Raw genomic sequence first — 12,228 nt, forward strand, 5'->3', positions numbered from 1 at the left:
CAGGCCGCTTCTCCCCGCCAGAGGTGAGCCAGCGGCAGACAGAGAGAGGATGCACCAGCAGCAGGAGGCCAGAAGGCTGCAGTTCAGTCCCTACAGCACAGCCTGGAGGAGCCAGAAGGAAGAGAAACAGGCACACGCACTGCCAAAAAGAAAACTTGGGCCAGGTTGAAAGGCCGGGGTGTCTGGGGGAGGAAATCTTCAAGGCTTTCCTGCCTGTTGCCAGCACTGTCATCCAGGGTGGGGGCTGGGCCAATTCCTCCCCAGTTGTAAGCCCGACTGCTGGCCCAGTAACCCCTCAGCAGCTCCAGGAGGTCTAGCCCCCATCCCAAGACTGCACAGGATAGGGTTTCTCTCCTGGGCACTCAGAGCCCATCTAGGAAGGGGGAGGGGGCTGCCCCATGAGGGGATCTCAGAGGCGGGGCCAGTGGAGGAGCCAGACCTGGCCTCACCATCTCTGTCTGTACCCCCCCTTCACCTGTGTGGCTAGACTGGTGCTAAGTGGGCCGTGGGGAGCTGCTGAGTGTCCTACAGAGTAGGGAGGGAGGCCTGGCCATCTCCCTTCAGGCAACCACGGGGCATCCTGGGCAGCTCTCAGGTGGAGCTAGAACAGCTAAGCGGCCTTTGGGGAGGAGGACAGAAGGACTGTGGGTGGCAGGAAGAGCATAGGGTGAGGGCAGCCAGTCCAGAGGAGCCAGGAGTAGAGGAGGGGGTTGGCTCATGGCCTCTTGGCTTCTTGGCTCCTCTTCCCTCTCAGATCTGGTGCTGCAGGGATTTGCTCTCTTATTCATTCAATAAAGACGTATTGAACTCCTTAAGTGCGCCATGGGGCTCCGGCACTCATCACCAGCCCTGAGTGTCTGTCTAGGTTGCAAGCCCTTCTTTCCTGGAGCTTTCCCACAGCTGCTGAAAATGCCGCCATTTCAGCAGGCACCACTCCTGGTGGTTATAGCCTCTCCCCACTCCCCCATCCTGGGCCTGCTTCCCAGCATGACAGTGAGGTACCTGGAAGTGAATTACCATAACCTGTTGGTATGCAGAGCCTCCCAACCTGCTGTCCAGGGCTGATTTCAAGGGGTCTTTGGACTCTTGGAATTGAAGACAAAATTGTGGGAAATTATACAATATTTCTCCAAATAATACAATACATGCCTTGGAAATATTGCAGGCTTGGTTCCAGACCACAGCAATAAAGCGAACATTGCAGTAAAGCAAGTCACGTGAATTTTTTTGGTTTCCCAGTGTATATAAAAGTTACGTGTAGGGCTGGGCTCAGTGGCTCACGCTTGTAATCTTAGCACTCTGGAAGGCTGAGGCAGGAGGATTCCTTGAGGTCAGGCGTTCGAGATCAGCTTGAACAAGAGTGAGACCCCATCTCTACTAAAAATAGAAAAAATTAGCCAGGTGTGGTGGCATGCTCCTGTAGTCCTAGCTACTGAGGATGCTGAGGCAGGAGGATCGCTTGAGCCCAGGAGTGTGAGGTTGCAGTGAGCTACCATGATGCCCCTGCATGTTAGCCAGGGCAACAGAGCAAGACTCTGTCTCAAAAAAAAAAAAAAAGAAAAAAGAGAAGAAAAGAAAAGAAAAAGTTATGTGTATACTATGCTGTAGTCTATTAGATGTGCATTAGCATTGTGTTTAAAAAAAGTATATGCTTTAATTTAAAAATACTTTATTGGCCGGGCGCGGTGGCTCACGCCTGTAATCCTAGCACTCTGGGAGGCCGAGGCGGGTGGATCGCTCAAGGTCAGGAGTTCGAGACCAGCCTGAGCAAGAGCGAGACCCCGTCTCTACTAAAAAACAAAATAGAAAGAAATTATATGGACAACTAAAAATATATATAGAAAAATTAGCCGGGCATAGTGGCGCATGCCTGTAGTCCCAGCTACTCGGGAGGCTGAGGCAGGAGGATCGCTTGAGCCCAGGAGTTTGAGGTTGCTGTGAGCTAGGCTGACGCCACGGCACTCACTCTAGCCTGGGCAACAAAGTGAGACTCTGTCTCAAAAAAAAAAAAAAAAATACTTTATTGCCAAAAATGCTAATGAAGTGAGCCTATGTTGTTGGAAAAATGGCACTGATAGACTTGCTCAACACAGGGTTGCCACAAACTTTCAATTTGTAAAAAAATGCAATATCTTCAGAGAGCAATAAAGTGAAGTGCAATAAAAGGCAGTGTATATATACATGCATGCAAAATATAGTAACAACATATTACAATGCTACAAAATGCTCAGTGTTCAGCCCAGCACTGACATAGAGCAAGGGCTCAATGTGGATTCACTGCTGCAATAATAATTATTTTTATGTGATTATTCTGCCCTCTTGAATTGTTTAGGAGAGAATTGGCATCAAACCCTGTGTAGTCAGGCTCAATTCTAGCCCTCTACCCTTTCCCCAGGCCCCTCCCTCTGTCCCCCAACACTGAAGGCCTCTGGTGCTGGGCCTATTCTGTGTGTCTGAGTGGAACTTCATCAACAGATCTACTGAGCCTCTTTCCTTCTCAACCAAACACCCTGGAGTCTTTGGCAAGTCCTAACAGTTCTGCCTTAGTGACTATGATGATGCTGATGATGCTGCAGGTAGGGCCAGAAGTAGCAGGGCTGTGAGACCATGGAGGCTGTGAAAGAATGGAAGGGATGGTGTTGGAAGCCATAGTGATGGTTACCTAAGCTGCATTGGTAATGGGGGTGCAGTGGTGGTAACCTCAGGGGTGATTCTGGTATAGATGAGTGGAAATGAGGAGGCATGACAGAGGGGAGAAGTGCAGGCACTGTCACTGCAGCCCCGTAACCCCAGACTGGTGTTTCCTCACCTCAAATGCCCAGCCTGGGCTTGGAGCATGTGGCAGCACTCTAAGTCCTGAGTCCAGGACACCCTCAGCAGGGTCCCTAACACCCCACCCATCCCTACACTTGCAGTCAGCCTGTCAACAGGTCAGAGGGAGAGATGCCTTCTCCTTGGTGTCTTGCTAGCCAGGAAGAGAAGGGGGAGGAGGAAGAGGGAGAATGTAAGGAGTGAGAGGAGAAAGAGAGAAAGGAGGAAGAGAAGGAACAGGAAAATGGGGGAGGAGGGAGAGGAGGAGGGGAGAGAAGGGCATGAAAAATAGGGGGAAAGGAAAGGGGGAAGAGGAGGAGAGGGCAGAAAAGGAAAAAGGGAAGAGGGCAGGAGAAGGAGGAAAAGGAGGGTGATGAAAGAAGGGAGAGAGGAGAGGAAGAAAGAGAGAGAGAAGAGGGGATAAGGAAAGAGAAACAGAGAGAGGGAGGAGGAGAGAGGGGGAGACGAGGAAGAGGAGGGAATAGGAAAAGACAGAGGAGGAAAAGGAGGAAGGAGAGGACAAAGAGGGCCAATGCCCCTAAGGATCTCAGCAGAGCGCATTGAGCAGGGCTGAGAAGTGGTCCTGGGGTGTGAAGTCATGACCTTGGGGGTTGGGTTAGACAGAGGATCCCTTCCTGGGGTCAACGTAGGCCCCTGCTCAGTTGCTGAGGCCTTGGATCATCACCAGGCTATTTGAACGCAAGCATCCCCTTTAGGAGAGAAGGCCCCAGCTCATCTGGCTACTCCAGGGTATGGAACTATAAAAGGAGGGTCCATGGGAGCTTCTGGCTTGAAATAGGGCTGGTGGTTGAGGTGATCACAGGGAGTCGTTGGGTGGCCAGACAGAGCTGGGCTTCCCCTCGCCCCAACCTGGCCTAGGCTGGAGGCTGCGGGCGGCGGGAGGGAAGGTCCAGCGGTGCCAGCTGTCCCAGGGGCTGCACCGCCACCTGCTGAGCGGCCCAGGCAGCCACGGGTCCTGCGCCGCGGGGCTCACGCGCGGGGCCAGGGTCGCTGCAGGCAACGAGTAGGTAGGAGGGACGCAAAAGGGGGTGCGCAGGTGAGCTCAGGCTCATCGCTCCCCGGCGCGCCTGCCTTTCTCGCCAGGGAGTTGAGTGCCCCGGTAAACACCAGGCGCGATGTGCGCTGTGTATCCACGGAGAGACAAAGCCAGGGCGGGGCGGGGGCGCCGCTCGCGAAACGGGGGCTGAGGTCCAGGGCGCGGACTAGCCTCCCCTGGCGCAGGTTGCCCACCGCCTGGGAACCTTGAGCCCAGCCTGCGGACAGGTGGAGCGGGGGCGGGGCGGTGGCTGGGCGGGTCCCGCCCCGGGGGTGGGGCTGGGCGGGCCGGGCGGGGCGGGGCCGCGCTATGCAAATGTCGCCCACGGGCGGCCAATTGCCGGCGCTCCCCGCGAGGCTCCGAGCGCCCTGTCCCGCCGGCGGCCGCGAGACGAGAGAGAGCGAACGAACCGCAGCGGTCCGGCGAGCCCCGAGTGCAGCGTAGGGCCAGGGCGCGCCGCGAGGAGCCGTGCAGCCCAGCGCAGCCGCCCGGCCCTCGTCCAGCAGCCAGGCGAGCGCAGCGCTTCGAAGCCGAGCGCGCGCCACCGCCTGCGCCCCGCGCTGGGGAATGCGCCCTCGGCGCGCCGGCCAGGGGGCGCCCGCAGCCCGCCCCGGGGGAGGCGGCCCCGAGCGCCCCTGAGCCTTCCCATGGCCCGGGCTGGGGCCCGGGCCCTCGGCTGCTGACGCGCCCGAAGCCCGCGGAACCGGTTAAGCCGCGGCCGAGGCGCCGATCCCGGCTCAGGCGCAGCGGCGAGAGGGCGCGGGCAGGGCCATGGCCCCGGGGGGCCGCTAGCGCGGGCCGGCCCAACGGGAGCCGCTCAGTGCCGCCGTCGCCGCCCGAGCACCCAGGCTCCGCCGCTGCGGAAGAGGTGAGTGCAGCGGGGACCGGGAGGGAGAGGGCAGGCGGCCGGTCTACCCCACGACCCCTCTGGGACCCGCGGCACTGCAACTCCGCAGAAGTGTCCGACGAGCGGGGCTCAGCGAGTCGCGGGTCTGCCCGTGGACACAGGGGCGACAGGACTGGGGCGGGCTTCGTACCTGTCCTGGCGGTCCGGACCCCTTAGCTCCGGGGCAGCGTGGGCATGTGTGGGCCTGAAGGGTCACCAGTGTGCAAAGCAACTTTTCTCCTCAAGGTTCTGGGTGGGTGGGTGTTCCCAGACACCCCCACCCTCACGTTGCTAGAGCTGGAGTTCCGATCCCCCTTCTCCCGCCTCAGCTCTCTCTCCCACTAATGCCTGAGGCAGCGCTCTTCCCTGGTAGGTGCGCCTGCCCTGCCTCAGTGTCCCTATCTGAGGACTGGTCAGCCTGGAAGGAAGCGCCATACTGGCAGCCCCACGTGGGGGGTCTCCCAGAGCAGCAGAGCAGGAGGACCGCCAGTCCCATTACTTTTCTCCCAGCTTTGTGTCAGCTCCCTGACCCCAAGCTGCCACCTTGGGTTTGCTTTTACAGCAGGGAGTCCTGCCTGGAATAAGGGCCGGCTGTATGTGGGGTGTAGGTGAGCTGGTAGAGCCTGCATTTGGGCCCCGGTTTGAACTGGGGCCCCGGTAGTGAAGTGGGCAGGGGGACAACAGGAGCTTGGTGGGCTTGCCTGGAGCAGATGGGATAGGAGGGTGGCAAGGTGGCCCAGGAATGAGGCAGTGCTGGCAGGAGGAGTTGGCTGGAGCTCCTCCGGCGGCTGGATAAATAACTCCTAATTCTTGAGATAGCTGTGTTTTGCCACCAGCACATTAATGCCTGGGGAGGGGAGGGGAGGGGAGGGGAGGGGAGGGGAGGGGACGGGACCAACTGAAGGCTCCAGTGCGTCCACCGTGCAGCTGGGCCAGGTTGGGGACCCCTGTCCTCCTGAATTAACCCAGATTGTCTCCCAGCAGTTGCTATTCTAGTTGCAGAGATAGAGAAACTGCACCCAGGGGTTGGGAGTCTCATCTCAGCCCAGGGGGTTGGATGGAGCTGGGGCCTCTTCCCAGGCTGCCCGGGGGCTGTGCCTAGACCCCATAGGGTATGGGGTCTAGGCAGGTGGGGCACAGGCACACCTACCCCTGCTGCTCCCCTTCAGCTGTGAAGAAGCCAGGCCCGGAAGTGCGGAGGTGGGGGCCAGAGAGGAGGCAGGGGCTAGAGAGAAGTCCGGCAGCCCAGCCTCAGCCCGGGCTGCTCAGCATACCTTGGGGGGAGGATGGAGCCAGGCTCAGGTGACCTTGACTGGGAAACCCTGGCCACAAAAGGGGGATTTCAGTCCCAGCTATGCTGGGGTGGCTCTGCTTCCTGGTCCTTGAGGTGTTGGGGGATGGGGAAGCCGAGGAGCCAAGGAGAAGCTCTTGTTGGGGGTGGGGGAAATATCTGAGGGGCTGGGTAGGGGGTGGGGTGCTGTTAATAATTTCCTCCCCATGTCCCCCACAGCCCCTGTTCCTGCCTCCCTTCCATCAGGCAGTTCTCAGCTCTGAGGAGCCAACCTCCTTTCCCTGAGGCAGGCCGTCCTCCCCTGCCCCCCACTCCAAGCCTGGGAGGTCTGGATTGGGCTGGACAATTGGACCACCTGGCCCCCTGTCCTGCCCCCAGGTGCCTCCGGACTCCTTCCTCTGGCCGCCCCTTCCCTGCACCCCTTGCCAGCCCCAGCTCCTCGGTTCTTTGTTTGAGCGTCTCTCCTCCGTCCCTCCCTCTCTCCTCCCTCTCTCCTCCTCCCTCCCGCCTGCCTCCCTCCCTTGCTCCCTCCCACCAGCCTTCCTTCCCTCCTTCTCTTCTTTCCTCCTGGTGGGCTCCCAGGTGGCGGTGGCTGTTCCTCCTCTGTCCACCCACCTGGGCTCAATCTGACTTGGGGGCTTTTCTGGGGCTGGGGCTGAATAGAAGGCATCTAGGGGCTTGCAGAGGGAAAGGGACTGTAAAAATGCTGTTCCTCCCCTCGCTGTCCTCCCTCTCCTCTCCTTCCTTCCCTCTCCTTCTCTCCCTGACCGGCTAGGCTGCCCCAGCGGGGGGGCTTGGACTTGGGCCTGAGGCCCCAGCAGACCTGAGCATCCCTCATTCACCTCTTTAAAGGGCCAAAGCATCCTGGGAGGTCCCTGTAGGGGCTCAGTGGAAAGGCCCCCCACCTTCCTGGACACCTTAGGTGACTCCAACCCTGTCCTTGGTGACCCTGACCTTGTCACCATGAAAATAGATGCAGGAAAAATGAGGTCATGTGGGGGGAGGCAGGAGGCAGGTTGACATGAGCCCCTGACACGTAGGATTAAAGCTGTCCAAGGGACTCAGACTGCATCTTGCCTTCCCCAAGCCACGACGGTATCTCTCAGCTTCCCTGAGCCCCACCCCACTAGCAGGTCAAGTTCTTGAGCAAACTCATGCTTGTGAAGACGTGTGTGGGCATGCAAGTGTGGACGTGTGCATATTCACACAACTGTTAGTGGGGGCCTCCCAGGTACACCCCGAGGGTGATGGTGGCTACGCAGCCCTTTCTCCCACGTGCCCCTCTTGTCAGAGCCTGCCATTCAGTCAGCATTAACTTTGGGCCCCCCACACTGGGGGAGGGGCTGGTTCTGGTTCTCCCTTCCCCCAGCCAGCCTCCCCAGGAGGGGGCATCTGTGAAGGGAGATCTTGAAGGAATGGGAGAGGTGTGCCAGGCACTCAGGAGGTGTTCTCGCAGGGGCACCGCATGAGGAGTGGGCCAGGAGGCCTGAAGCTGCACTTCCTGAGTACCATGTGTAGTTTGTCTTGGCAGGAGAGGCAAGGACTCGGGGAGGTGGGTCTGGGGAGGACACCAGGGTCTGTTCAGTGGGGCCTAAGAGTCAGATGTGGAGTCTGGGCCTTGCCTCAGCGTTGGTAGCCATGGCAGGGGAGTAACTGCCCAGCCACATCCCAGAGACCTAGCAATGGGCCTGGGGTCCTGCCTGCCATGGGAGAAGGGGATAGAGCATATCTGGGGGAGGGCGCTCACATTGTTATCCTTGATGCCCCCACTCGCAGTGCATCCTGGTGGGGGGAGGAGTTGGCACAGCTTTGTGCCGGGAGGGAGCAATATGTTCTAACAACTGGTGCTGGGCTGCGTTTACCCAACAGCCAGCCTGCCTGGGGAGACAATATTTGAAAAACACAGTATTGAAACTTGGACCTGTTTGGGATGTGGGGGCTCAGAAGGGAACAGTGCATCTGGCTCAGACCCTGCCCCAGGCCCACTGACCATCCTGGCTCCCCTTCTTCACCCTCTAGAGGCACAGCTGTAACTTTTCCCTAGCAGGAAGTCCTTCTGCCTGTCTGACCTGGGTCCCTCCTGCTTTGATTTTAGTAAAAGTGGCGCCTGCTATTCTCTGCCTCTCCTTTTCTGACTGGTGCTGTCTCTCTTCTGCTTTGGGCTGTCCATTTGTGTCTCGCTCATCCCCCCACTCTCTCCCCAGCCTCCCCTCCACCCCAATAGTCAGGTCCAGATTTCTCTGCATTGGGAGGAGAGCTTTGGCTGGAGTAGGCAGGGAGGTACCCCATCTCTTCCCTCTTTCCTTGAGGTGGGAGAAAGACAGGAAAGCCCACTTTGTTGGGGGTGGGTTCAGGGGAGAAAGCCTGTTGGGAACTGGAAAGGGCTCCAGGGTCACAGAATTCAGTGTGCTCCAAGTCCCCAGCAGCCCCCATTAGTCCTAGTGAGCCCAGGCTGCCCACCATTGCCTGGCCCATGGGTGACACCGCTCCAGACGAAGGCAGGCAAAAGAACTTATAAGAGGATTGCACACCGGGGCATTCATGGCCCCAGGCTGGGGGTGTGAGCGTGGAGATACCCACTGGAGGGAGACTGAGGTACCTTGGGCAGAAACTGAACAAGGGAAATGTTGGTGGGGTGGGACTCCCCCATCTGCCTCACACATTCCAATCTTGGTTCCCCGTCCCAGGTGTGCAGAGAACAGAGCCTGCTTCCTGGGCCCTAGGCCCCTCCCACAATGCCTGTCGCTGGTCTCCTCCTCTGGGCTTCCCTACTGACTGGGGCCTGGCCAGCCACCCCCACCCAGGACCACCTCCCGGCCATGCCCCGGGTCCGGCTGTCATTCAAAGGTAAGAGGCTGCCTTGCTCTTCCCCAGGAGTCATCCTTTCTTCACTGCACTTGGCCATTGCACAGGAGAGAGAGGAGAGAGAAGGCAGGGCAAAAACAGGACAAACTGTACAGCCATGTGTGTGTGTAGGGGGCTGAGGGGACTAGGGAGGTGGGGACTTGCTGGGGAAGGCTGGAGACTGGACCACCTAGACATTTTGCCAAAGGGTCCTAAGTCTGGGCATCTTCCAGGGTCAGATCGTGGGTTCCTGGGCTGGGTGGCCTAGGGTATGGAGGGCGTCTCTCTCCGCGTGATAACTGGGGAGCTGGGGGTGTCACTCCTTCCAGACTCATGTTTGCTGAGGCCCTTCCTTGTCCCTGCTATGCGTCTGGTCCTTCCCTGAGCAGTCCCTGGGGTGGAGGGTCAGACAGTTGGGCAGACACTGGGGAGCAGGACCTGCTCTGCTGGAATGTGGGTGTTTGAGGAACCTTCCCATGAGTCTCCAGGTGGGAGGGGTTCCCAGGAATCTTGGAGGGCACTGTCGGCTGTGACTGGCAGGGAGGCTACCTGGTGGGTTCAGGCAGACCTCATGCTAGTATGAGGACCTGAATACCTGAGATCCCAGTGAGCACTTTGCCTGGGAAGTCACTGGAAGGTTTTCATGATGAGTTAGGGTCTGCAGAGTGGGAGGCTGGCTCCCAGCCCCATCACCTTTGCAGCAAACCCGCCAGGCAGGTGAACGCACATGGGCCACACAGCTGGGTGTAAGGACGGCTCACTCGCCGGCCACTTCCTCAAGGGTGTGTGTGATTGGAAGAGTCTACCCTGGGCCTGGGGTGAGGGGCAGTAGCCATGCTGGGGCCTGGGGGACCTGGGGTCACTGTGAGTTCTCAGCCTTGGCCCTCGTCTGACCAGTGGTAACTTCATCCAGCCGCTTGCCCTGGGTGGGGAGTCGGCCCTGCTGGCTAGATTTCTGGGCAGCCATATTGGGGTGAGGGGCTGGGCTGACCTTTTCTTCCTCAGGCTTGGCTGAGGCCCAGCCCCCACCTCACCATGTCCCCCCACAGGGCCCCTCCCCTGACCTCATCCCACCCCTGCAACTTGATGGGAGGAGTGGGGAGTAAGCTGCTTATTGTCAGCATTTCCCAGTCACCGACTTCTGGAATTTCTGAGGATGTGCCTGGAAGGTGGCCTCTGCAGGGCCTGAGAAACGGGCAGAGAAGAGTTAATCGGTTTGGGTTGGAAAAGCACCCCCTTTCCCAGGCTTGGGAAGGTGAGATATTTATTCTGCTGATACCTCCACCCTTCCCTGGTGGAATTCTTCAGAGCAGATTAATAAATCTTGAAGGGACCAGATCCCTGCTCACCCCCTTCCTGGCCCAGGGTGCCGGCGAGGAAGTGAAATGTTTCCTCCCCCCACTCTCTACCACCCTGGAACCCTGTGTCTACTCTGGGTGTTGATTTTGTCATCATGCGTGCAAGGAAGCAGGAGGGACAACACATAGGGAGGTCCTCTGTGTGCTCCCTTTAAACCTCAGACCTCCGGGGCAAAGGGGCAAAGGCTTCTGTTCCTGTTTTCCAGAGAGAGAAACTGAGGCTCGGGCAAGGGCAGGGCCAAGGTCGGGCAGGAGGAGAGGTGAGGCCAGAAATAGAACCCCGGTGTCCTGGCCTTGCCGGCGCCTACATTGCGTCGGGTCGATTCCCTCTCAATTAGCTCTGAAGCCGACACCCGCAGTGACTAAAAGCTGAACTTGCTGGCAGCCAGCCTATGGAGCTGCCTGCTGTGGCGGCCTGGGGTGGGGCTGTAGCACGCCTGGGGCATCCCAGGGCCTCCGTGCCTTTGCACACACAGGTTCCCTGCCCTGAGTGACCTTCCCTGTTCCCATCTGACCTCGTGTCCTAGTTTTATGCTTAGATGTCACTTTAGTTTAGCAGATACTTGAGCACCTACTGTGCACTAGGCCCTGGGCTGAGTACTGGGGACTCTGCAGTGGACAAGGTAGGGTGCTCACAGCCAAACCAGCTAAAAAGCAATGGGCACACAGGTGGTCAGTGCCCCTGGGAGCCCAGCACTTGCTGTGACCAGGCCCCGTGCATCCCCCATGCTGAGTGGTCTCAGCCTGGTCGTGTGCACACCGAGTGACCCTCAGTGAGGAGCAGCCCTCACCAAGTGTTTGTGGAGTGAGAATGGAGATCAACGCCTAGAGAAATGGGGATCTCATAGCTAGGCCAGGGGCTGGGAATGGGGTTGTCCTCCCTCCCAGGGTACACATGCGGGCAGAGAGGGGCACTTTCAGAAGCACTGCTGGTCACTCTGGCTCCATGTTGCAGTTTCGTCATCTGTGCCTTGGATGGACACCACAGCTGGCACCCCAGGCTGCAGGGCTCAGGCTGGGCATCCCCTGCCCTGCCCTGGGTCCTGCTGTAGCTGGGAGGTGCCAGTTCCGGCCTGGGTAGGGTTAGACCCTGCAAGCCGGAGGTGCTGGCATGAGGGGCCACACTGCCTAGGCCAGATAAAGGAACAAAGGCAGGAACTAGGCCAGGCTTGGGTTGCTGCCCGCCCATCCGCCCAGGCACCCCAGCCGGCTCTAGAGCCAGGAGGCTATGAGGTCAAAGGGGCCCAGGGTTCAGTCAGATTTGGGGGGCTCCTGTGCCCCATCTCCTGAACTCCTATCAGCAGCCCAGCCAAGATCAGGCAGAAATGAGGGGTCACATGGGGAAGATTTCCAGGAGCAGGCGAGATATTCTTTGATTCCTGGCTCTTGAGAACTCACAGATGCCTGAGGCTGGAGAGCCTGGCCAGCGGGACCCTCCTTCCTCCACCCATCCATGCCTGGGCCTGGAGTGCCCTTCACCGAGTCACCTGCCAAGTCTCAGAGTAAAAGCTCTCCTCTCCCCACCCTGAAACGACCCAGGCTGTAGGGTACCACCTCTCTCCGGGGTAGCAGCAGGGGCTTGCCAGGGCCCTGCCAGGTCCTTTGTTCAGCCTGGGGAGTGTTTACTTTTTCCCAGGAAGCCACCCCCCAATACACTGCTGCTGCCTGGGCTGGCTTTGTCCAGGGCTTGGGGCCAAGAGGTGTTTGGTGGGGGAGAAGGGTCTTGTGATGACATGAGGCAGTTGTGCTACTGGGGAAACTGAGACAGGAATAGAGAGAGGGAGCAGAAGGTCTCCTTGCTGGAGGAGGTTGGGAAAGATGAAAAATGACAGAAATAATAGTAGGTGGAACAAGGCAGGGTTCCCGCCAATGCCTGCAGAGGGTCTGCCTAGGTTTCCTATGAGGCAGGAGGCTTAGAGGGACCCAGCGGCTTTCCAAGTAACTCGGGGCAGGACTGATGTTGAGCCTGGCTCTGCCTGAT

General features: G+C 58.8%; 1 protein-coding gene across 3 annotated transcripts in view; it reads left to right on the forward strand.

The window, feature by feature from the left end:
• Positions 1-4,229: 4,229 nt before the first annotated feature.
• SEMA3F (semaphorin 3F) overlaps positions 4,230-12,228 on the forward strand; it is a 35,126-nt gene continuing 27,127 nt past the window's right edge. For 2 of the 3 annotated variants that reach the window (XM_069475739.1, XM_069475740.1), the window contains exons 1-2: positions 4,354-4,736; positions 8,733-8,892. In XM_069475739.1, coding sequence (XP_069331840.1) covers positions 8,781-8,892 — 112 coding nt within the window. In that variant the 5' untranslated portion in view covers positions 4,354-4,736; positions 8,733-8,780. Of the gene's footprint in view, positions 4,320-4,353; positions 4,737-8,732; positions 8,893-12,228 lie in introns of those variants that run through there. The other variant, XM_069475741.1, reaches the window with a different exon arrangement.

This window comes from Eulemur rufifrons, chromosome 7, assembly GCF_041146395.1.
Source record: "Eulemur rufifrons isolate Redbay chromosome 7, OSU_ERuf_1, whole genome shotgun sequence".
Classification (NCBI taxonomy): domain Eukaryota; kingdom Metazoa; phylum Chordata; class Mammalia; order Primates; family Lemuridae; genus Eulemur; species Eulemur rufifrons.